The following is a 22,079-nucleotide window of genomic DNA, read 5'->3' on the forward strand; positions in this document are numbered from 1 at the left end:
CCTCATAGCCCTTACTTTTTCTCTCCCTCACTGACATCTGTGCATTCTGTTCTAACTTTACAGCATCAGACTTGCAGGGGTTTTATGTTTGTTTGCTTTTTATTTTTCTTTTTTCTCGTTTTCTCTTGGGCTTGCAAACAAAAGTCAACCATGTATTTACCAAACAGGAAAACTGCTAATTGCAGCAAAACACCTTGACATTAGTTTGACCTGAGGCAGACAAAGTATTTGGCAGTTCACTGCAGCATAATCTTCTACTGTAGTGGGAAAATACAGTAATACACTGGAAAATGCTTGCAGGCATACTTAAAACCAAAACCAAATCAAAAAAACCTACACCACAATGCAACACAGGCAATTTTTTTGAGGGGTGGAGGGAGGGGGCTGAAGCCAGGTGCAAAACATGGCACCCAATCACATAAATATTGTACTCAGAAGAGATGGCCACTTTTCATGCTTTTCCTATATGACCTACAAGGGGGAAAAAACACCCTTCAAAATTATTGCAACCAGTCTGGTGGTGGTATTTTTTCAGTCTGTTTTTGGAATGTACTTAATCATTAGCTAGAAGCAGGTATGGAGCTTCCTGAAACAGACTGACCGTACTGAAAAGCTGCCCTTTTTAAAGCCAATGAAAACTTGGAATGCTTTGGAATGCCAGAAAGTTGTAGCTCGCTTGGCTTGGCTTAGCATAACCGTCCTTGCACTGAAAATGACAATTCAACAGACACTGGAGTCAGCCTACTGACAGCCTTTCACATCTTGATCTGCTGACATTAAGACCCCGCATTCACATGTCTCTCAAAGGACTCTAGAGGGAATTGAGAGAAGCTCTTTCACCGTTTTCATACTAAAAGGAAACTCTGCTGCTGTACCAATGCAAATTAAGCAAAACTTACACTTTTGGATGACACCATTCATAGAGAACCAGCAGAGGAAACTACTTCCATCCCTGCTTACTTCAGCACTCACCTAGCTGAATGAACTTTGAGTACAGGCAGTTATCCTGCCATGGCAAGGACTACTCACTAGCAGAGCTCCTGCATTGGGCTGATGTAAAGAGAGATTATTTTCTCACTACATTTCCATTTCTGAAAGTTTTAAAACAAAATGTGTTTATGCAGGTGGGGAAAAGCTAACCTGAGACTCACATGCCATTGTTGGCATGAAGCCTACTGTACAGAGCTTTTAGTGCATTTTTGCAGTACTGTTCTGCATCTGTTCCAGTGTGCTGAATGATCAATTCTGCTGTTAACCAACAAATGGACACAAGGGTCCTTTCTACAGAGAGGAGACTTTCCCAAAGGAAAACTATAAACAGAAACCACGTCATTCACATGGTTCAAGCAGATGTGAGTGACTGACTCAGGAGCAAGTAATGACATACAGCTGCTAACGGCAAATTTGAGGCTGCTGTAACCCCACAGTAAACAGGCAGGCATTGCTACAGAGCTTTTGTATTAGTAAGACCTTGTGAATGATAGCAGTTCCTGAAAAAGACTGGATGGCTGAGAGAAGTCTACACAGCTCTTGCTTCTAGTCCTTAACGTTTGTTCCTTAGCCTTGTGAGGTTGATATTCCTATTAGCATTCTTAAATCTTAAATCACCTGGAGGAGCTCAGTGACAGAAATTCTGAATATACACGGTTGATTTGTTCCCATTTTGCCTTCCAGTACTACATTTCTGTATCTGGGGCAATATGATTTCTTAAAAATGCGCTAAAGTATGCTGCACAGAATAAAATATTATAGTCAGGGCTTGGTGCTGCATAGCTGCCCAGTACAACTGCAACGCTGGATACTCTCTCTGGCCCCATTCTTCTTCTGCTACAGTGGGAAAGTGTTCTCAGTATGTCTGCCTCACATAATCTGAGACTGAGAAACCAAACAAGAATTTGTACTTTCAAACCTGCAACCTTCCTCAGCTTCCTGCAAACTAAATACACGTAGATGCATACACACATGTATTAGTCTCTGCAGGAATATACCTTCCAAAAACCAGAATGAGGTGAAACATGACTCTACTTGCCTGCTTCTAAAGGAGGTTGAAGGGAGTGGGACGGAATAACTTCCCCAGAACCCTTTTTTTTTTTTTGACATTTACTGAGGAAAGTCTTAGAAAAGAGATTTGGCATCAGCAAGTTTTCCGAAGTATGGTTCTTAAATTACATATTCCTGAACCTGCTTATATAACACCAACACTGTGTTACTAGTCCTCACTGCAAAGTCAAAATCTATCAGGTGCAAGTGGGACTGTGCATCCTGCTTCAGCTCTGCCCTTGAACTTCTCACCAAAAAGGCCTTTGCAGTTTTACACACACTGCGGCTGTGACAGCAGTTTGTCACATATTACAGTTTACAATGATCTCTTTTTCTAGTGATTCTTTTTTTGACATTTTATTTGCCTTAGCACATAAGCCTTTCTGAAGCATTCTACATCCACACACCTTTAAAAATCATCCACAGTTAAAATTACAGGAAATGCAATGGAAGACTAAAGCAACTCAGACCAGAGAATGAATGACAGGGGCAAAGAAGATGACTCTTCCTCTACCTTAAAACAAAACCACTAACAAAAAAAAGTCAAGAAAAGAATTCTAAGTAGGGTTTGACCACTCTCCCCTTCCTCAGAGAGGAGGTGTTAGCACATGCTGTGTTTTGGCTGTCTCAGTAGGCATTCACAGGATAGAAACAGGCTGAGAATCATCACAGTCAATGGGAATTTGACCTGTTCTGTCTCAAGAAACAATCTGCTAAGCAAACAATGACAAAAGGAACAGCATTGATTATATTTTTGAAGCTGGTCTTAAAATTGTGCCAGATCATAATGAGTTCTTGTTCATAGACAGAAAATTCTTGTAGCATTTAGCTTTGTGCATAATTTGTAACGACTTTCTCAAAAACCCAGTTTTCTGTTCTCACAAATTACACCAATCCTTGGTCAAATATGTGCATGGAATAAAGGGTTTTTTTGGCTGTTGTCTCCTCCCATGAGACAGAGAGGTGGAGCAAGCAAACAAGTTTCATAAATAACAAGGTAGATTTGATCTGTAGAGATGACAGTTTTGCTCCCGGCTCTTTCAAACTTGAATATTCTTCTTACTTCTTATTACTTCCCTCTGTCCTCTTTCCACCTCCCTCCACTGAAATTGGAGAATATATTCACTTTGACAGGAGGATACTTTTAAAATCTGAGAATGAGGAGACCTGTTCCAGTTATTACAGATATTGATATATTTTGCAGTAAAAGCAAAAGCAGGAAGTATGATCCTCCTCAAAGCTTATTAGAAGTAATGAAAGTGAAGTTTGTTCTATACAGGTCGCTAGACAATCTGTATGCCTGTCAGAAATAGGCAGTATGATTAGCGTCCATCATGTGCCGTCTGTTTTTTCCACTCTTTCCTGGTAAGCAGCATGCACAAGGAGAATTTTACTTTGCTTTTTAGTTTCTGGCTTTGCTATTGGTTTTCATGTGCATGTTGATGCGTACTTTACACTCTGCACACTGATAAGCAGAAAGCTCATAATGCTCTTTAGTCTTGCTGGGAGATGAAACTCTAGCCTTGGGTGGGACCATATCTCTTGCACTGAGGAGCTCTTGGCTGTGCCAAAGAAATGCAGTTTGTCTTTCAATACCATCAAGCAGTCTTTCAAAGGACAGGTTCTGCTTTTTCCCAAATGTAAGACCCTGAACCCAAAATCCTGAACTTGATTTGAAATTTTGTGAGAAGCCAGTACAGGATATGAAGAAGTGGTGAGAGGTACTCCCAAGAGCTGGTGCTCTTGCATAGATGCACTCTAGGTTTCTGTAGTAGCTAGCTACCACCTCAGGCACAGCTTCATTTGGTATGATGCATATCTAAAGCCAGGCCAAGAAGCTACTGCCAAGATCAGGCTGCTGTCTTCTAGGCTGGAAAGAAAACTAACTGCCTCGAGGGCAGGAAAGGACCCCTCTTTGTGCAACTCCTTGCTTGCTTGTATCTTTAAGATGGCTTGTCCTTCTTTGCGTTCCTACTCAGACTGCAGTACTGTACACCCTTCAGGGTTGAAAAGTCCTTCCATAGCAAGGACTCCTAAGCTTAAACAAGAAAATTTAGCAACGTTGTGTAACACTTTTATATCACAGAATCATAGAATCACAGAATAGTCAGGGCTGGAAGGGACCTCAAAGATCATCTAGTTCCAACCCCCCTGCCATGGGCAGAGAAATCCTCCGCTACACCAGGTTGCCCAAAGCCTCATCCAACCTGGCCTTGAACACTGCCAGGGATGGGGCATCCACAACTTCTCTGGGCAACCTGTTCCAGTACCTCACCAACCACCAAGTGTAAAATTTCTTCCTCATATCTAATCTAAATCTGCCCTCTTTCAGTTTAAATCCATTGCCCCTTGTCCTATCACTACATGCCCTTGTAAAAAGTCCCTTTCCAGCTTTCCTGTAGGCCCCCTTTAGGTACTGGAAGGCTGCTATAAGATCAGCCCGAAGTCTTCTTTTCTCCAGGCTGAACAGCCCCAACTCTCTCAGCCTGGCTTCATAGCAGAGGTGTTCCAGCCTTCGCATCATCTTCGTGGCCCTCCTCTGGACTAGCTCCAGCAGCTCCATGTCCTTCTTGACCTGGGGACTCCAGAGCTGAACACAGTATTCCAGGTGGGGTCTCACGAGAGCAGAGTAGAGGGGCAGAATCACCTCCCTCGACCTGCTGGCCACACTTCTTTGGATGCAGCCCAGCATACGGTTGGCTTTCTGGGCTGCCAGCACACATTGACGGCTCATGTTGAGTTTCTCATCCACTAGCACTCCCAAGTCCTTTTCCTCAGGGCTGCTCTCAATTCATTCTCCACCCAGCCTGTACATGTGGTTGGGATTGCCCCGACCCATGTGCAGGACCTTGCACTTGGCCTTGTTGAACTTCATGAGGTTCTCACAGGCCCACCTCTCCAGCCTGCCAAGGTCCCTCTGGATTGCATCTCTTCCCTCCAGCATGTCCACAACACCACACAGCTTGATTTCATCTGCAAACTTGCTGAGGGTGCACTCAATCCCACTGTCCATGTTGCTAACAAAAATGCTAAACAACACTGGTCCCAATACCGTCTGTTGAGGAACACCACTCGTCACTGGTCTCCACCTGGACATTGAAACGTTGACTACAACTCTTTGAGTGCGACCATCCAGCCAATTCCTTATCCACCCAGTGGTCCATTCATCAAAACCATGTCTTTCCAGTTTAGTGACAAGGATGTCGTGCAGGACAGTATCAAATGCTTTGGATAAGTCCAGGTAGACGATGTCAGTTGCTCTTCCCCTATCCATCAATGCTGTAACCTCATCATAGAAGGCCACCAGATTAGTCAGGCAGGATTTGCCCTTAGTGAAGCCATGTTGGCTGTCACCAATCACCTCCTTATTTTCTGTGTGCCTTAGCATAGTCGCCAGGAGGATCTGCTCCATGATCTTGCTGGGCACAGAGGGGAGACTGACTGGCCTGTAGTTCCCTGGGTCTTCTTTTTTTCCCTTTTTAAAAATGGGGGCTATGTTTCCCCTTTTCCAGTCAGTGGGAACTTCAATTTGAACTTTTCCAGTCAGTGGGAACTTCAATTTGAACTTTTCCAGTCAGTGGGAATATCAACTGCTGCCAAGACCTTTTGAAAGGTCTAAACTCTGAGACCTTCACACTCATCCACAACTCACATGTCCTTCCAAAATTGTCCAGTTTCCACTATTTAGTTTTGTACCTCACCCTGTTTTCTTTCTGGTATATGTGTGGCTTTATGTATTTTCTTTTTCATTCATAGTCTTAATAATTTTTAAAATCCATATTCTCATCATCTGAACAACAGGATTTTTGGCACTCCTTTCTTTTTGTACATTTTAATCCCCAGCTCTATGTTTCTGCTACTTTTCTTCCACACATCCTCTCTTCTCCACTCTCTTACAAAATCTCACTTCCTTCTCAGCCCTTTGCCCTTTCAGTTATTTCCCTTGTCTTCATGTGTCTTGTCCTTCTCTATAACGCAAACCATTTCTGTATTACATCAAACTATTAATTCAATCCCATTTCTCTAAAATAAACATTGAGCAGTTACAAGCTAGTTCAGTTTCCCCAAGACAGTATCATATTTCTTTTTCTCATCCTGATTCTCAAGAACAATGCAGAAATACCAGCGGCAGGATGACTCCAAAGAGTACTCTTGAGTTTGCTTTGCACAGGAGACTCAGGTGAGAGTGCGGAATCCCAGTGTGATACTTGCTGCATGAATCAGAGAAGTCTTGTGTCTGGAGGCCAGGACAAGATCTCCTGACATATCAGTTCTGAGGCTGCTAAACTTTGAACATGGTAGTCATGCAACTTGTCGCTGAACTAAACCGTAATTGTGACATAATGTCAAATGCTTTCTTAAAAAGCTAGAAAATATAGAAGAGAAAATTGGAGATACAGCCATGAACCTTGGAGATGAAGTAGTTTAGACAGCTGAGCGTACTCAGTAGACACCTATCCTCTCCTGCTGCTGAAATCTATGTGCTCTTCAGAGTGGACTGCTAGATTTCTTAAGAAAAGGGATAAATGCCAACATGGGTCTGGGCAGAAGGACCAATGTCCATATGAAATGCCTGTTTATTTCCTGTGTAACTCTAATACACTTCCCCATACCTCCAATATATACATATACACACACATACTATCATTGCTAATAATAACAGTTTGTTTTCTCAGAGTAGCTTTTTGGGATTTAAAAGTACAGCAATACCCACTACTCAATACCAACCATACAGATCGGTACCCTTTCTCCTCACACTTGGGGCAGCCTGAACTCCTCTTTAACTGGAATTCATACAGCAAGATATTCTCTCTATGGGGGAGGAATGTTTTTTGTGTAGCAGTAGTAAACATTTACAAAAAACAGAATAGAACTCTAAAAATATCATGTAATGCCTGAGTTTATGTCAAAGGTCAGGACTGTAGCTCACATCATTTGACACTGGTTTGTATCAGGAACAATACACGATAGTCAAGAGGTTCAATATTTATTTTCCTATCATTTCTCAAAGTAATCAAAGCAGGCATATAATTTCAACTTACCTGTTGCACCATTTTTTTTTATTAATTTATTTTATTTACTTGCAATAAGGACATCTACTATTGGGAATTCTTCCTGCCATTTTGTTGGCTGACAATTCGTCAAGGATGTATCTGGTCCCTCGTTAAACATTACTGTTGTCAGGCTTAAGCTAACCCTCCCTTCCCCAAGTATTGTTGAGAAACAATTTGTCTCGAAGGCCAAACTCACAGCACAGTGCTTTTTGCAGTCTTCGGATTTTGATGGCTGTACGGTAGGCAGAGAAGCGTACGTTGTTCAAGTCAGCTGAAATAGTAGAAACAGAAACATGAGCAGCCCTAAAGAGAGTCCATAAGTTTCCTTTAGATAAAAATATTCATATTTTGGAAAAAGTCTGATATCCCTTCTCCTCTCTGCAATGAGTTAATAGGATATATCAGAACAAATAAAACTGACAAGTTGGGACCTCAGTCCAATCCACTTGCAGGGAAAGCCTCCTGACTCTGACAGTCCAGGGCCTTAGAAAGGAAGATTTCACAGTAAATGTAGATGTTAGCAATGCGTGTTGAACTAGTTGTACCACAATATGGTCTAGCCTTTACTGAAAGCATAGCTGTCCTGATTTATTACAAACTTAGCTCCTTGCAGACCAGCAGCCTGCTTTAAACACACAGACAGTCTGCATCATTGGACAATCCCTTGTGGGTTTTAAAGAAATAAACAAGATACTGCATTAAAGCATAGAGTCAGAGCATATTGTTCAGAATCAAAATTACTGAAAGGCAATAAACATGACGTGCACCAAGGCAGTAGGTTTCTTGCAAAGCGTGTCTCATTGCAAAGCAGGATGTGCTCTGTTACACACATGGCAACTGAGATGTGGTCAGCAGACAAATGCAGGCTTTTTAAGAAATGCACTCACCTAAGGACTGGAAAAGATCAGTCATTTTAGGATGATCCCAACAGGTTGTCTGCGTCTCATGACTACAAAGAAAAAAGGTAATCAAAGTTTCAGGCAACACACACGTGCACACAATACAAAGGACAAAAAAACAAAGACATTCTGATTTTCTGTGTTTAAGTCACAAGAAATCCCTCAGCACTTTAATTAAAATACATGATCTGTGCCACTCAGCTCCTTGATTTTTTAACCACAAAGTAAGTTAGACAATAGCCCACCCATGTTGAACAGTATTTACTTTTGATTCTAAGTGTGACCGTATGAGCTGAACTCTGATCCTGAAGCTGAGGCACACTAATAAGGTAAAAATGCAAAACTTCCTGCTGCTGTAGCACAGTAAAAATGTTTGTAAAAACACTTGAAAAATGAACAGCGTTGAGATTTTAATTCAGACTTCATTGCATATCTAAAAACATGGATCAGAACACATACAACAATTCTAAACTTTACCTGTAATCCATTTAATAAAAAGCCTAATCACTCATCACACATCCAATCAACAGGTATCTTCATTTAGGGAGTGTTTCCACACCAGCCCTCACAGAACAGAGATTCAGTGGGCAGCATCGCTTACCCCACCATTTAGCACTGCTGTTTCAATTCACCAAGGTTTCAGGTGTGCAGCCACAGGGGTCAAAACGAGTATCATGTCAGGTCTACTGAAATCTCCAATTCCCTTCTACAAGCCACATTTTACTTATATTTATGAATATTAGTTGTTGGAATGATTACACATGCTTGTCTCAAAGTATTTACATTTGAGTTAGATTGGTAAGAAAATCTATTAGAGAAGCTGTGTTATGAAGATCATAGCACTCCCTTTAAAAGTTAATTACGAAAATGAAATTATGCTAGGTTAGCAAATCTAACAATAATGAGCAGAGAATACCACTTATTTCACCTTTGTTTCCATTTAAAAATTGCTAATGTGCAACTTTTTTTTTGTTCATGCATAGGTGTACTTAGTTGTAAATACTGACTTTAAATGGCACTTTGCCCTTAAATGTAGTGGACTGCATCTTCCGTTGGTATAAATGGCTGTACCTCAGTGGGCGCACGATAATTTATCATAATCAATTTTTTTTCTCCTCCTATTGCAAAATCAATCAAGAATGGACCCTTTTATGCTTAGTGATGTGAAAAAAAAAAAAGGGGGATAGAAGTTATCTGCTCCGAAGAGCTACAGAGACAGGACAGGTACCACAAAGTGAAGCAGGCTTCAAAGAAAGTAAGTGCTGAGGGCACTTCTTTACATTACCTTTCAACATACACTACTGGAAAGTGCATGCATTGAGTCTCTGCATAGAGGATGCGAACCTTACTTTACCTTCTGTACATCAGTGTGACCTTTCCAGCTTTGAGTCTAGCCTAGGTCTCCAGAGTCACCTTCTCTCTGTCATTAGGCTTAACTCTCTCTGCCGTTGGTCTCATTTATATATCTGGCACCATCACAATTTTGTGAGGTGTTTTTCATGGAAGTTCACAGACAAAATATCTGTTTCCTATTAATACAGTAAGTATAAAACCTCTTCCTTCTTTGTGATCATTCTCTAGTAGACAACCAAAAGAAGAGAAAAGCCCTGAACATGATTACATTTAAACACAAGAGATTTATACAACATGCAATCAGAACAACATCTTCTGTTAGACCTTGACTGATTCTGAAATACTATAATAAACCCTCCCCAGTTCAGAAGAACGCTGAAGCACACCATTACATTTGGACACATTTTTTCTGAACTAAAACTTTTATTTGGTTTCAGTTTGATAATAACACCACATGAATTACATTCATGTTTCAAATTCTGAATGCGGTGGTCAAGGGTCTGATAAGCTGAACTCCAAAGCTAAGGAATGCCAGTACTTAAATCAGTGGTTTTGCAGTTTTTAGGAAGACACTTTCAAAATAGCACTGTGTTTATCCCTGTCCAGAAAAAGTAATTTCAAAAACAAGTAGCTTGACAATTATTTTCCTGGAAGGGGAACAACAATAAATTATCATGAAGTCAACAACAACAAAAAATGATGTTTCTGGGTTTGGTGCTGTGCCAAAGTAAAGGCAATTAATTGTCCATCATTCTCAAAAACCCTAGTATAAAAAAATCCTACAGTGTATTAGAAACAAGAACATATACACCTTCAGTAAACAGGATCAGAAAATATAATAGAATGTTCATACTGGTCAAATTATTTAATAACCTCAAAACTTGTCCTGAAGCTGCTGAATATCTGCACTATCATGTTAAGTAGGATGTCATCTACACCATGTTGGCCATTTAGAGTTGATTTCTGCTGACAAAACCCATTGCAACTGCCCACAGAAATGGATCCAATATGTGATCAGTTTAATAAAGCTTGTTTAAAGGAAATTGCTTTACCTCAACTCCCCTGATCAAGAAATGCCCTCCCCAACCCTAACAACAACAACAAAAATATTTAAAACAAACAAACAAAACCCCAAGACTGGTGATTTTACTGTCAACATCTTAAGTGAAAAGGATCTCTTAGGATTTTCTGAGAAAAGACTTTTAACTAAAACATCTTCAAACCTCTATGTTAAAAGTAAAGGTAGGCGGCAGTACTGTGACAGAAAGTCTAAATATATGTATATAGAAAAATACATTTCACTCTATTTTAAAGGCTGGATTATTAGTGCCAACACTGCGTGTAAACGACAAGTAATTTACCCAAGTCAAATCCTGTTTGCTGCCTTAGAAACTATCATATTAAAATTAGCTGTGATGGTACGAACTTTGCTGAATTGCAGCCTTTGTTTCTTAGTTCACTATTTTCTGGCATTAAAAAATATGTTTCCATGAAGAAATCCATTTCCTACTTGTGGAGTGCTGCAAGGATCTCACCTGGGAAGTACTGCAGAAGAGCAAAGGTTTATTAGCAGCAAACGTCTCTCTACACAAACAACGGACCAATAGCAGTTGATTTGAAATTCCTCTTTTCTGGTAATAAATTATTAATTTTTCCTAGGTCCAGAGACTTTATATCTTTTTTATTTAATTTTGTTTTCATCTTTTTCATTTGAAAGAGATACACATTTGTGCAAGACTGTGTGTAGACAAACAGGTTTTTAAAACTTATCACTCAGTTCTTTTGTATGCCACACATGGCAGGTACCTGTCACTAGGATTATGTGAGAAACGACGCCCCATGATCATCATCTGGTAGAACAGAAAAAAGGTGAGAAAGAATCCCTTCATCCAAGTTTTGTCCATGATTACCCAGAAGCCAGCACTACCTAATAGCTGCTAAATGACTACACAAGATGAATGTGCTTGTTTGTGCCAGTCTCATCCCGAAATACCTATCAAGAAACCATCCATTAACAGCCAAGCGATCCCGGACAGGGATCCAGCAAAGAAAAGGAATAGGCTTAGAGCGAGTGAACCACCAACTCAGCAGTCTGTTCAGATCAAAGGAGGGAACAAATCCACTGCCACAGGCAGTGTCACTGCTGCCACCGAGTATGTTCCATGGACAGGCTTCATTTGCGATACAGAAGACAACAAAGCCAGACTACACTGGACAGAGCTGAGGAAAAAAAATGTAACTCTAAATTCAGAGAGAGCTATAAAAAAACTGGGGGAGAGGGGAGGAATCGGTCTCAACAGTGACATTTCTTAATGCAAAGTTTTGTTTAATAACAATTTTGCACACAATGTGCACACAAATTGATTTTCACAGGAAGGAAAAAAAATGGGATTGCAGATAACCTTCCTATGCTACAAATAAAACTGTCAAAGAAAGGAGTCATTTTATTAGGTGCTCTAAACAGGAGACATGCAAGACAAAGTGTTTTCTGGTGATTTGGTTTGTAAAGAAGCTCTTTGAAATAAGATCCATCTTTCTCTTCTGTAGCCACAGTAGCTTTTGTGTTATTGATGCAAGACTCACGCAAGCAGATCAAGCACTGAAAAATGGCTCAGAAACTTTACAGTACTTGATAGCTGTAACAGATGAGACAGACTTGACAAAATTCAAGGAGATCTTTCTGATGGGGATCTCGTAGCTCCTCTTTATGCAAGTTCATGACAGAGCAACCTATTCTAAAATATGCACCACGGTAGTTACAACTGCCTGTCGGTTAGTGCTTTGTGAGCAAAAGCAGACTTGGGTGTTTCCCTGCTTCTCTGATACCTTGCTCAGTAAATACAAATAACATAAAAGACACCTGACCTACAAGAACAAGGAAATTGATAAATCAAAAGATTACACTTTCTTTGCATGCATTTTACATGTACATGTGAAAGATGTCATCCTTAGAGCAAAGGACCAGAAACTGCTAAATTGCTAATTAGAAGAGTTGCTGAAACAAGGTAAGCAACTAAAGCAGCATGCAATGCACTCACAGAAGTGCTCCAGTCATGTTCTGAAAATTACCAGGCAAAATGATTTTACTACATCACAAAGAGAGCTCCAACTTGATTCCTCTGGAGGCCATAACTTCTGATAAGTCTCAGGAAGCAATTAGGCAGAATGGAATGGATTGTTTTCACCACAGAGAGACAACAGGAAGAATTCAGAAAACTCAGCCCTGACAGCAACCATCCACTAAGAATGTGAAGAAATGTCTTTTTCTGTATTTTTCTATAGAAAACAATATGTAACCGCCAATGATGGAAAACTAAGCATGCAGAGAAGCTAATGGAAATCTAAATTTGGAATGATGCTGAAGTTAGAGGGGGAAAAAAATCAATATTATATGATAACTTGTGGAAACACACGAGAAGTTTATAATTTTTAGTCATCTCACTGAACTTCTGAAAAGACTCAAAACAAGCATTTAACCAAGAGCAGACGAATTTACAGTCTCTTCTGTCTCTGTTACAACTACCGTGGCAGTTTCTGTCCCAGGCTGCAGGGACACTCGTGCCAAGGAGCACCTTCTCTCGCAAGTACTCTACTAGCTTCAAGAACAACTACTTGTAGAGTGAGGTGATATTTACTTTGAGTGGAAATGAACAACAATTGGGCTCATTATTCATCTTGCATGTGGATGGTACAGAATAAAAAGAATGTTTCGAGGTCTACAGGAGCTGAAGTTATGAGATTTCATTCTGCACAGTGGGTGGTGTAAGACGAGATTTCTGCTACGACAGATGTGAGCTGGTCTACAGGACAGTAGCACATGTGGTGTGAACGTGTTACATCTTCCCACTTGATTCAGTCAGAGAAGAATTAAAAGCTTTTCACTGACTAAGCAACAAGAGAATTCATTCAGCGTTATCTTTTTTGGTTAGTATCAAAAGACTGAGTTATTCATAGTAAGAGTATCCTGGGTCTCTTCTGCCAAAGCTTCCTGACACAATATAAGCCATGCAGTAAAACATGCATCCATGAATAGATTACATGACAAAACAGCGTAATTTAAAAAGTCTAAATGCATTTGTGTAAATTTCACTAAAAGTAAACATTATAACCATAAAATATTCCAAATTAAAAAAAATTACATATTAATGAAGTGCTCTGAAGCTTAAATGACAAACATTTACCCTTACAATCTGTTTCTTATCCATTATGTTTGCTGGTAGCTTTCTAATTATAATTGGCAAAGATAATGCTTGTTAAAAATATTTCCTGGTTGTAAATAAAGAGCTGAGAAACAGTTAGTCTGTCATTTAAATTATGATCTTTAGAAATAAGGAAACAATCCTGTGGAACAAATAAGTTGCACATCTCCAGGTGTTTCAAGCTGCCCATGGAGTTGTGAAAAAAAAAAATCAATTCTTTCTTTTTTAGGTTTTTGTCTGTAAGAAAGAAAACTAGAGACAGGTTTGGGGGGGTTTTGTCATTTCTCAGCACAGACAAGACCTATGTCTGCGTTGATAATCACTGGCAAACACCACAAGAGCAGACACTGAAACAGTACTCTGGCATCACGTTCAGTAGCTTTCTGTTCCTGCAGTCATTTGCACAAAACATTAACTGAAAACAGGATCTTTACTGATCACTAATGAATCCACAGGACTCAGAACTGGCTTTGCTGCCCTTGCCAAATTTCAGATGGCATAATAACATCCTCACTTTTATAGATATGTCATGGTGTTTCATCTAGATACTATATACTTCCTTTTTTAAGCCCGTTAGAAAATACTGCTTTGTAAAAAGAGTTGGCATAATGCACTGCAAGGATAATGTATATTAGAGGTTGGTAGAGCAATTTATATGCAGATATTTTGAAATACCTCTAGAGAAAATTTACTGCTGCAGTTCTGTAATAGAAAACAGATACCAGCACAGAAACTGGTAACTGAAGAAACTCTCAAAACCTGAAAACTGCACTATCTGTTTCTGTAAATTATATTTTATTTTCCCTTCTAAGGGAAATACTTATTAGTATTTTTAAGAATGGGATTATGGATGTAACTAGAATAAGAAAAAAAGTTAAGTTTCCCAGTTCCATTAGTTCTCTCCCTCTCCCTCTTCCCACACAGGCATAAACCAAACATCAAAAAAGACTTCACAAAGAGTCTTGAAATAAAGGGAGAAGCAGAAAGCATTTTATTCCTGTCTCCCATAAAGTTGAAGGTGATATAGGAGGTGATAAAATGGGATTTTTAAGATGGTGGTAGTGCCAGCCTCTTTGCAGAATTACAGAAAAGTAACCTATGGCGTCTATAGATTTTGATATTGATCAATTTAATGATCACACCAAGAAATTGCGCTCCCTATGTAATGCCCTGAATGAGATAAAACTCACTGTGACCCTTTCAGTACTACCCTTTCATTTCTTTTGCACTGTACAAATATCTAATAATTTATAGCATTGAAAGGTACACAGCTGAAGAATACTTAAATTACAGTTAAAAGAACAACATTGAGAAGCTCCAGGGTAAGTATGTTTTCTGCACATTCCTTTCAGTTGTTCTTGTATTCCTCAAAAATGTTTAACGATCATACATAGTGTCTCATTTATTTTTCTATTTCTCTTTACAATATTTTTATTGAAGTGCTATGTAATATAGACTTTATATTTTTTTCATTTTCTGTTAGAGGCCCAGCATGTCTTATCTGTGTAATTCAAATAGTTATAAATGAACAACAGCAGAAAACTCTCATTAAATCTCAAACCTTTCCAAACCAACCTATGAAATATGTATTCAATGGCAAGTTTGTCAAACCTTTTGTCCAAACTTCACACTTTTATTACCAGAAGAAGTAAATACTATGCCTGCTGTGCTGCACCACCCTTGTATTGCTCATTAGTCCCATTGCTTTTATAAAGTATGAAAGACTAGGCTTTTTTTTTTAACAGCATTAAGATTTTACAGATTCAGGTTTTCATTGATTGAATTCCACCATGACAGAGAAGACTTAGACTACAGAAATGCAAAAAATTATACCAATTGCCATTAATAAAAAATGCAAATGAGGCAAAAATTACTAAATAAAATCACATTAACAGAGGCAAAGCCATTTGGCAAATGTGGTTTACATAGTAAGACAATTCAAAAGGAGAAAAAAGACAGGCTAAATCACGTGAGTTCAGTTCAATCAAATTATCTCTCATAGCCCAGGGTGCACGCACCTTGATAAACCTGGGCTCAATGAATTATAAATCTTTCTTTCAGTCAAGCAGAATAGTCACTTCTTTCCTAACTAGCCCAAACCCAGACTCCCCCTGTCTGAACTTATGGGGCAGAGGAGTTTGTACATTTGCTTTTTAATCTTTCACATGCTTCTGTTACAACCCCAGAAAGGGCAGACTTGCCAACCCCTAGTAAATACGATGGGGAGAACAAACTGCACTCCAAAGCCACCATGGCATGCTGGCACACTAAGGACCTCTTGCTCTGAGACACTTTTTTCTATGCATGTAAGCGCAATTTACCTGTGGCATCAGGAAACAAACAGAATAAATGCTGCTCATCTGAAAATACAGACGTCTTGCATCATTTTGACATTCTCTTTACAGATTCATTGCTACCTGAAGTGCTCCCTCCTGCCTTCTCAGCTGCAGTTCCCTAACTTTTTTCTAAACTCCATTCCCTGTGTGCAATAAAACTGTGAAGAGTGCAGTATTTTCTCTTTAAATACTCATCTTAACAGAGGTACAACTACATCATCATCTACGGCTATGTCACTTCTGAATATTTTACATTTCTCATTCAAGGACACTCACAAAATGCAACCAAAATGAAGTAAAGGTGTGAATTTATGGTTGTCTAAGAAGAGCGTATGTTTTTGTGTAGAACTAAAGTAGCCTGATCTGAATTAGCATTTATTTCCCTTTCAAAATTAAAGAAATATCATTTTTCAGCCACCAATCATTGAATCACACTTTTATTCTCCTTACACTGTTTTTCTTCGTTATCTGATAAAATGAGCAACTGGTACCTTAAACTTCTTCTCTGAACATAGAAGTCTTGCTTTAAAAACTGTAAATATAATTGCTCTCAAATGACAGAGTTACTGATACTCATCGTAACTGTTCTTTCTACTCATGTTTTACATCAAAGGCACCTAATTCAAAAAGGTTAGTACAATTAAACAAAAAAGAAAGAAAATTAACTTAATCTTTGCCTCCTTCCCAGAATTTCTCTCTATATAAACAACCACTATTAAATCCTGTTGACTGTTCCCTTGAATTGCATTGCAAAAGCTCATTTAATTACTCCAAACAAATAAGTTTTTGTGTCAGCATCGTTTTCCTCTCTTCTTTAAACAATATCTGAAATTAAGGAATAGATGAAGATTTAAAAGAATATTTAAGGCTAAGAGTACTCTTCAGCTTGATCATACCAAAGCAAATGAAGTTCAGAATCAGCTTTTTTCTGTTTTATTTTCCACAACTCTGTTTTATCTAGCTGCTGCTGCCAACACTGAAGTTTAGTTCAGTAAGCAATAAGAAATGAAGGAAACTACCAAGGTCAGTCTGCTTGTCAGACTGTGAAGCTACTGAAACTCAGTAGTCCTCCTCCAGCTTTTAAAAATAAATAAATCCTACCCGCTACATGCAACATCATTCTTCTCTTTCAAGACACAAGAATCGAGACATTGCTTCAGCAGCATTGGATGTAAGGAAAGATTACTGGAAAAGTCATCTTTGAGATGCAGTAGTTAATTCTGTTGATTTCATTAGAGCCATCCTCAAAATAAACCAGTGGTTTCTGCTTCTATAAAGACCTTATTGCTCAGAGAACTTGATCTACACTTCTGCCCCTTTATCAAACTTACTGTGCAAGACCATTCAAACAATTTCTGAGAGATGCTGGGGTTTGCTTCTCAGCCCTGACTGGCTTCATTCCCCAATGTAGCTCCAGGGCAGCCAAAAAGCTACTATGAGACCAAGTCCAGAGTATCGTGGATACTTTGCCACCAAGTTGTGTGCTTACAGGATTGCACCTAGTGTGCACACTGGGAAGACTTACTTTCTTTTGAACTAGTCATGATAAAAAAAGATTTCTCAAAAACCAAATTCTGGCTGAAGTGGGGTAATGGAGAAGTCCAGAAACTGAAAAAAATGTATTATCAAGTATGAAAAAAGGATACACATATGAAATATTCAAGATAAAATGCTTTGCTTTGCTTAGTACAGACCAGAAACTTTAATGTTAATCTGTTCTATCTGTTGTGGTGGTAGGACTATTCATCCTATCTCTCTCCTCCAACTCTGAATGTACTCAGGAGGCTCCACAGATCCCTCCACAGGCCAACTTGCACCCAGTAAACACTTCCAGCTTCAGCTACCAGCTCTGATCAGGCAGAGCAGGAACATGAATTGCCGTCTTTCAATGCTCACTAAGGCCTTACCCACAAGAAAAAAAATTCCTGTTTCAGGGGCATTTTCCTCTTGCTTTCTGTAGTTTGATACATCAGCATTTCCTTTGAATTACTACTGTAGGTGTGACCATTTTAATTGCACTGCTGCTGAGCCTGAGCAGTCAGTGTGCCTCTACATCCAACCTCTGCCCTCTCCTCTTCCACTCGGGGCTGAGGGAGGAACCTCTCCTCCCGAGTGTCACAGCTTTCTGTTGCCTCTTGCAAAACTTTTCAGCAGAGGCACAAATGCTTTTATATAGAATCCAAGGATCTTCACAGTAGGTTTCTCCTTTTTCTAGTTACCTATTCAGACCCTTTAAAAAAATTACCCTTCATATCACAAGTTTAAAAACAACCATCACACCTCCTGATAGTTTTGACCGACACAGATTTACCATTACTTGCTTTTCAAAGCTTTCCAGCGCTCGTAACTTGTTTGAAGCACAGAACGTGGGTCTCAGATTTATGACAGAGCAACATGCAATAGCACAAAGTCCTCACTGATGTTCTTTTAGAATGAATTATCCACAGGTGCAAATCATAGTCATCCTACAGACTTAAAAAAAATCTACCTTTTTTCCAAACTCAAACTGATAACATTTTAACACAGATTTCCTTCGGCCTAACATGAAGTACTCTGAGTCTGGCTTACTATACCATGTGCCTTCTTAAAATTTCATTTACCTCTCTGGAAAAAAGTTATCCTTCTCTCAAAGCTGCAGTCTTTAACATCCTAAGTATTGGCAAACAAAACATGGCAGGGAGGCTGGAACTAGATGATCTTTAAGGTCCCTTCCAACTCAAATCATTCTATGATTCTATGAAATAAATGCTGACGGAATGAGAAAACAGTTAAGCACTGTTCTGAGTAGAACACGTCAAAATCTCCATGCCTCCATAACTAAGTATTTCTTATTCTTTTGAAAGTAAATATCTCCACCATTCCTCTTGGTGACCAAAGTATTTGTACATTTTTTGTCAATAGTTACAATAATTTTACATTTACACTAATATCAAGCACTGTAGAAACTTCCATAAAGTAAAGAAAATGACAGAAGGACAATCAACACGTGTCTGTTACCAAAGGAATTTTGCACAAAATGATGAATGGGCTCTACAGATATTAGTCACCATTGTTCTGCTATAGGATATAAACTTTGCATTTTAAAATATGGTATGTATCCAGCTTTTTTCCCTTTACTCTACAGTTTATACTCTGGATGAGCTACAAACATAAGAACAAGTCTAGTTTGAACATCGATACTGTATTACACTGGAGCGCCTCTGCTGTCTCCTATCTGAGTGGGGGTTTTAGTTAGGGTTTGGCATTGATTTCTTTTTATGTATTTCTAAATCATACAGTACACAAAGCAATAAACACGCAAATATATAGTACATGCAGGATAACCCTATGTCAAGAAACTCTTGATAACATTTCCAGATACTATTTAGATGTTTTTCTTCCAGGTTATGGTGATAACACCCTTTGTTATGCTTAAGAAAAAAAGAACCAAGGCAAACTTACTTGATATAATAGGGCACTTTGTTATGTGAAACAGATCTCTGCCATGGAAACTGTACTGAGGCTGAGGAAATAAAGAGACGGTAATTATTAGAAAACATCTGTGAAATTAAAAAAAAATCCAACTATCTTTATTTTATTTACTTATTTTACAATTAAACCAGTTATAATAAATTAAATGGAAGCAATTAAAATTTCCCAGACAACTTTCAGTAATTGGAAAATCAGCTAGGGAACAACGACGGCAATCTATCAATATGATTCTAAGCATCTATTTGATGCCAAGCTGAAAATAAAACAAGTGTGGTGATTCTACTTCAAAGAAGGATAACAAATTCTGAGCAAGCAAGCTGTACATCCAGGGAAAATGGAGACACTGGTTTTTCTACATCCATATAATTATTACCAGTTTAAGCTTTGAAAAGAAATGCTTCCAGTACTATAATCAATGCTCTGCAACAGAGCAAAAATGAGAAATATCAACCTTATTTTTATTAGTTACAACCCCTAGCTCCTATTTGGAACTCAAATTAATATTGATTAACACTGCATGATCAACAAAAAAAGGCATTAAAACCCGTCTTTGCACTCCTTGCTGAACAGAAGTAATCTTTGCAGAATTTATGCAAGTCTAGCCTGATACACCAACAGATATCACCCATAACATCAAGACGCCTTCTGCACAGTGAGTTGCAAAAGGCAGGAAGTCATACATGACACTACAACTCTGCTTATCTAAAGATCCCAGGAGATAAAAGGGTAAAAATTGTCCAGGCCAGTAGGACTCTTGGTGCACAACTTAAAAGCAGCTATTTACTGAAGAACCATAGATACATATATGTCCTACCAGAAATTACCAGTCTAGCGCCTGGTTAATTAGAGTTTTACCATAGAAGAAACTCACTTCACTGGATTCACTATAGAAGCAGAGATTGAAAGAACAGGTAGGAACAACTGATCAGTACAACGGGATGAACTTATACTGTACACATATGCCAACACTTCCAAGACAGAGTGCCCACTCTTAGGTTCTAACATCCCTGTTTAAAAACCTGGTAAAATGAAACACAGCTTTGACCCACATTGGATCTCAAGTAATTAAACTCTCATTTAATGTAATTTTCTGCAAGCACAGCCCACTTTAGAGCTCGCCTCTCTTTGAAAAAAAACTCCACACATTTGAAAGTAACTCTCTCCTCTTCGCCTAAGACCTCTCAAGGTCTGTGTAAGCCTCATAGGCTGGTGCTGCTAGAGAGGCAGGTCTTGTCCTGGTCCCGTCTGGCTGTTCCCTGAGCACTTTAATGGCTGCGACCCTCTCCTGGACTACACAAAATTTCATGTCTTATATTTTAAAAAACATTAATGTACTGAAAGACAGATTAACTTAGAAGAATGTTTGGGAAACTACAAGAATCAAATAAACCACATCAGTCACTGGGAAAAAAAAAAAAAAAAAAGATAAAATTCCATACCACTATTTAAAGAAGAATATAACATTTTCAATAAGAAGGTAGGTAGTCACCTGGTAAACAAAAAACATAGCAAAGGCTAAATGCTTAAACAATGGCTGTTAACTAAAAAATAATCCTCAAGCATTCATAAAGCTGAAAAAAATAAAAAAAATAAATCAACCAGATAGATGAAGGTAGCCATCAGCTTCAGAGTTTCATACTGCAATCAGGGTGCTAGATAATTGCATCAAGGCTCCTTTTCCTATGAAAAGTTGGACCAGATGATCTCTTGAGGACCCTTCCAAACTAGGCTATTCTATGATTCTCTGACTGACGAACAGGTAGAAATAGGTGTACTGCTAGCACAGATTACTGATTAAATGACAACCGGGAGTTAGCCAGCTGAAAATGATGTGATGGCAAGCTATGGTCTCTTGTTAGGATTTGGAGGAAGAGTAACACATACGTGAGGTAAATTTAAAATAGCTGCTGTCAAATGAGCAGAGATAAAAACCTCCCCTCTGATTCAGAAGTGCAACTTTCAAGATAAAGATTTGCACGAGACATACATATAATGATCTCATCTTTAGCAGTTTGAGGTTATTTTATTCACTACTGCTCTACTTGTTCCTCACAGTAGGAAGTCATTTATGGCTGCTAAAAAGGTTTGAAAAATTTGATTTAGAACATACACTATTTCAACCTGTCAGGATAAAACCTTCATTTTTCCAGATTTAATGATTTTTTTATTACTTTCCTTTTGAAGTTACTATTCCTGACTTTCATTTAACTCACTTCATAATAAAGATGTACGTATTAAGTTCTGTAACTCTGTCTAGTCCAAACTCTTAAAACAGACTATTTTTTTTAAGAAGTTTTTGCTGTAGCTTGTGCAGGGAAGGAGGCCGCATGTTTTCAATAACTTATTTAAATGGATAACTGCACATTATTTGGTTTCGCAGGACTGTGGTACTTGGCTAGAGCTCTTTGCGCTGTCTACCAGCAAAGCATTCTGGAAACTTTCCCTTCTTGACTTTTGTATGTGACACAAACCGAATGTCCCCTTAAACCTGGAGCGGATGCCCTAAGCGAGGCTGAGGCATGCTGATAAGGTACAGCATAGTCTCTTTGGACATAATGAATAACATGAATGTTTTATCCAGCAACGAAGCCAGTTCACCACTCCACTCGGTCTTGTGACTGCAATTATTTGTTGTGACATGCTGTAAGCTAAATCAAGGAAAAGATCCAGGCCAAGGCAAACAAAACCAGCCAACCTTGAGTGGCAGACTTACTTGTTTTAGATGTG

The 22,079-nt window shown here is 38.8% G+C and overlaps 1 protein-coding gene across 1 annotated transcript in view; it reads right to left on the minus strand.

The window, feature by feature from the left end:
- Positions 1 to 22,079, minus strand: part of UTRN (utrophin) — a 366,325-nt gene that overhangs the window by 58,025 nt on the left and 286,221 nt on the right. Inside the window, exons 58-60 of the mRNA XM_086631518.1 lie at positions 19,323 to 19,383; positions 7,982 to 8,043; positions 7,291 to 7,365 (exon numbers count right to left, since the gene is read on the minus strand). Coding sequence (XP_086487644.1) covers positions 7,291 to 7,365; positions 7,982 to 8,043; positions 19,323 to 19,383 — 198 coding nt within the window. The remainder of the gene's footprint in view (positions 1 to 7,290; positions 7,366 to 7,981; positions 8,044 to 19,322; positions 19,384 to 22,079) is intronic.

Source organism: Tauraco erythrolophus, chromosome 2, assembly GCF_009769465.1.
Source record: "Tauraco erythrolophus isolate bTauEry1 chromosome 2, bTauEry1.pri, whole genome shotgun sequence".
Classification (NCBI taxonomy): domain Eukaryota; kingdom Metazoa; phylum Chordata; class Aves; order Musophagiformes; family Musophagidae; genus Tauraco; species Tauraco erythrolophus.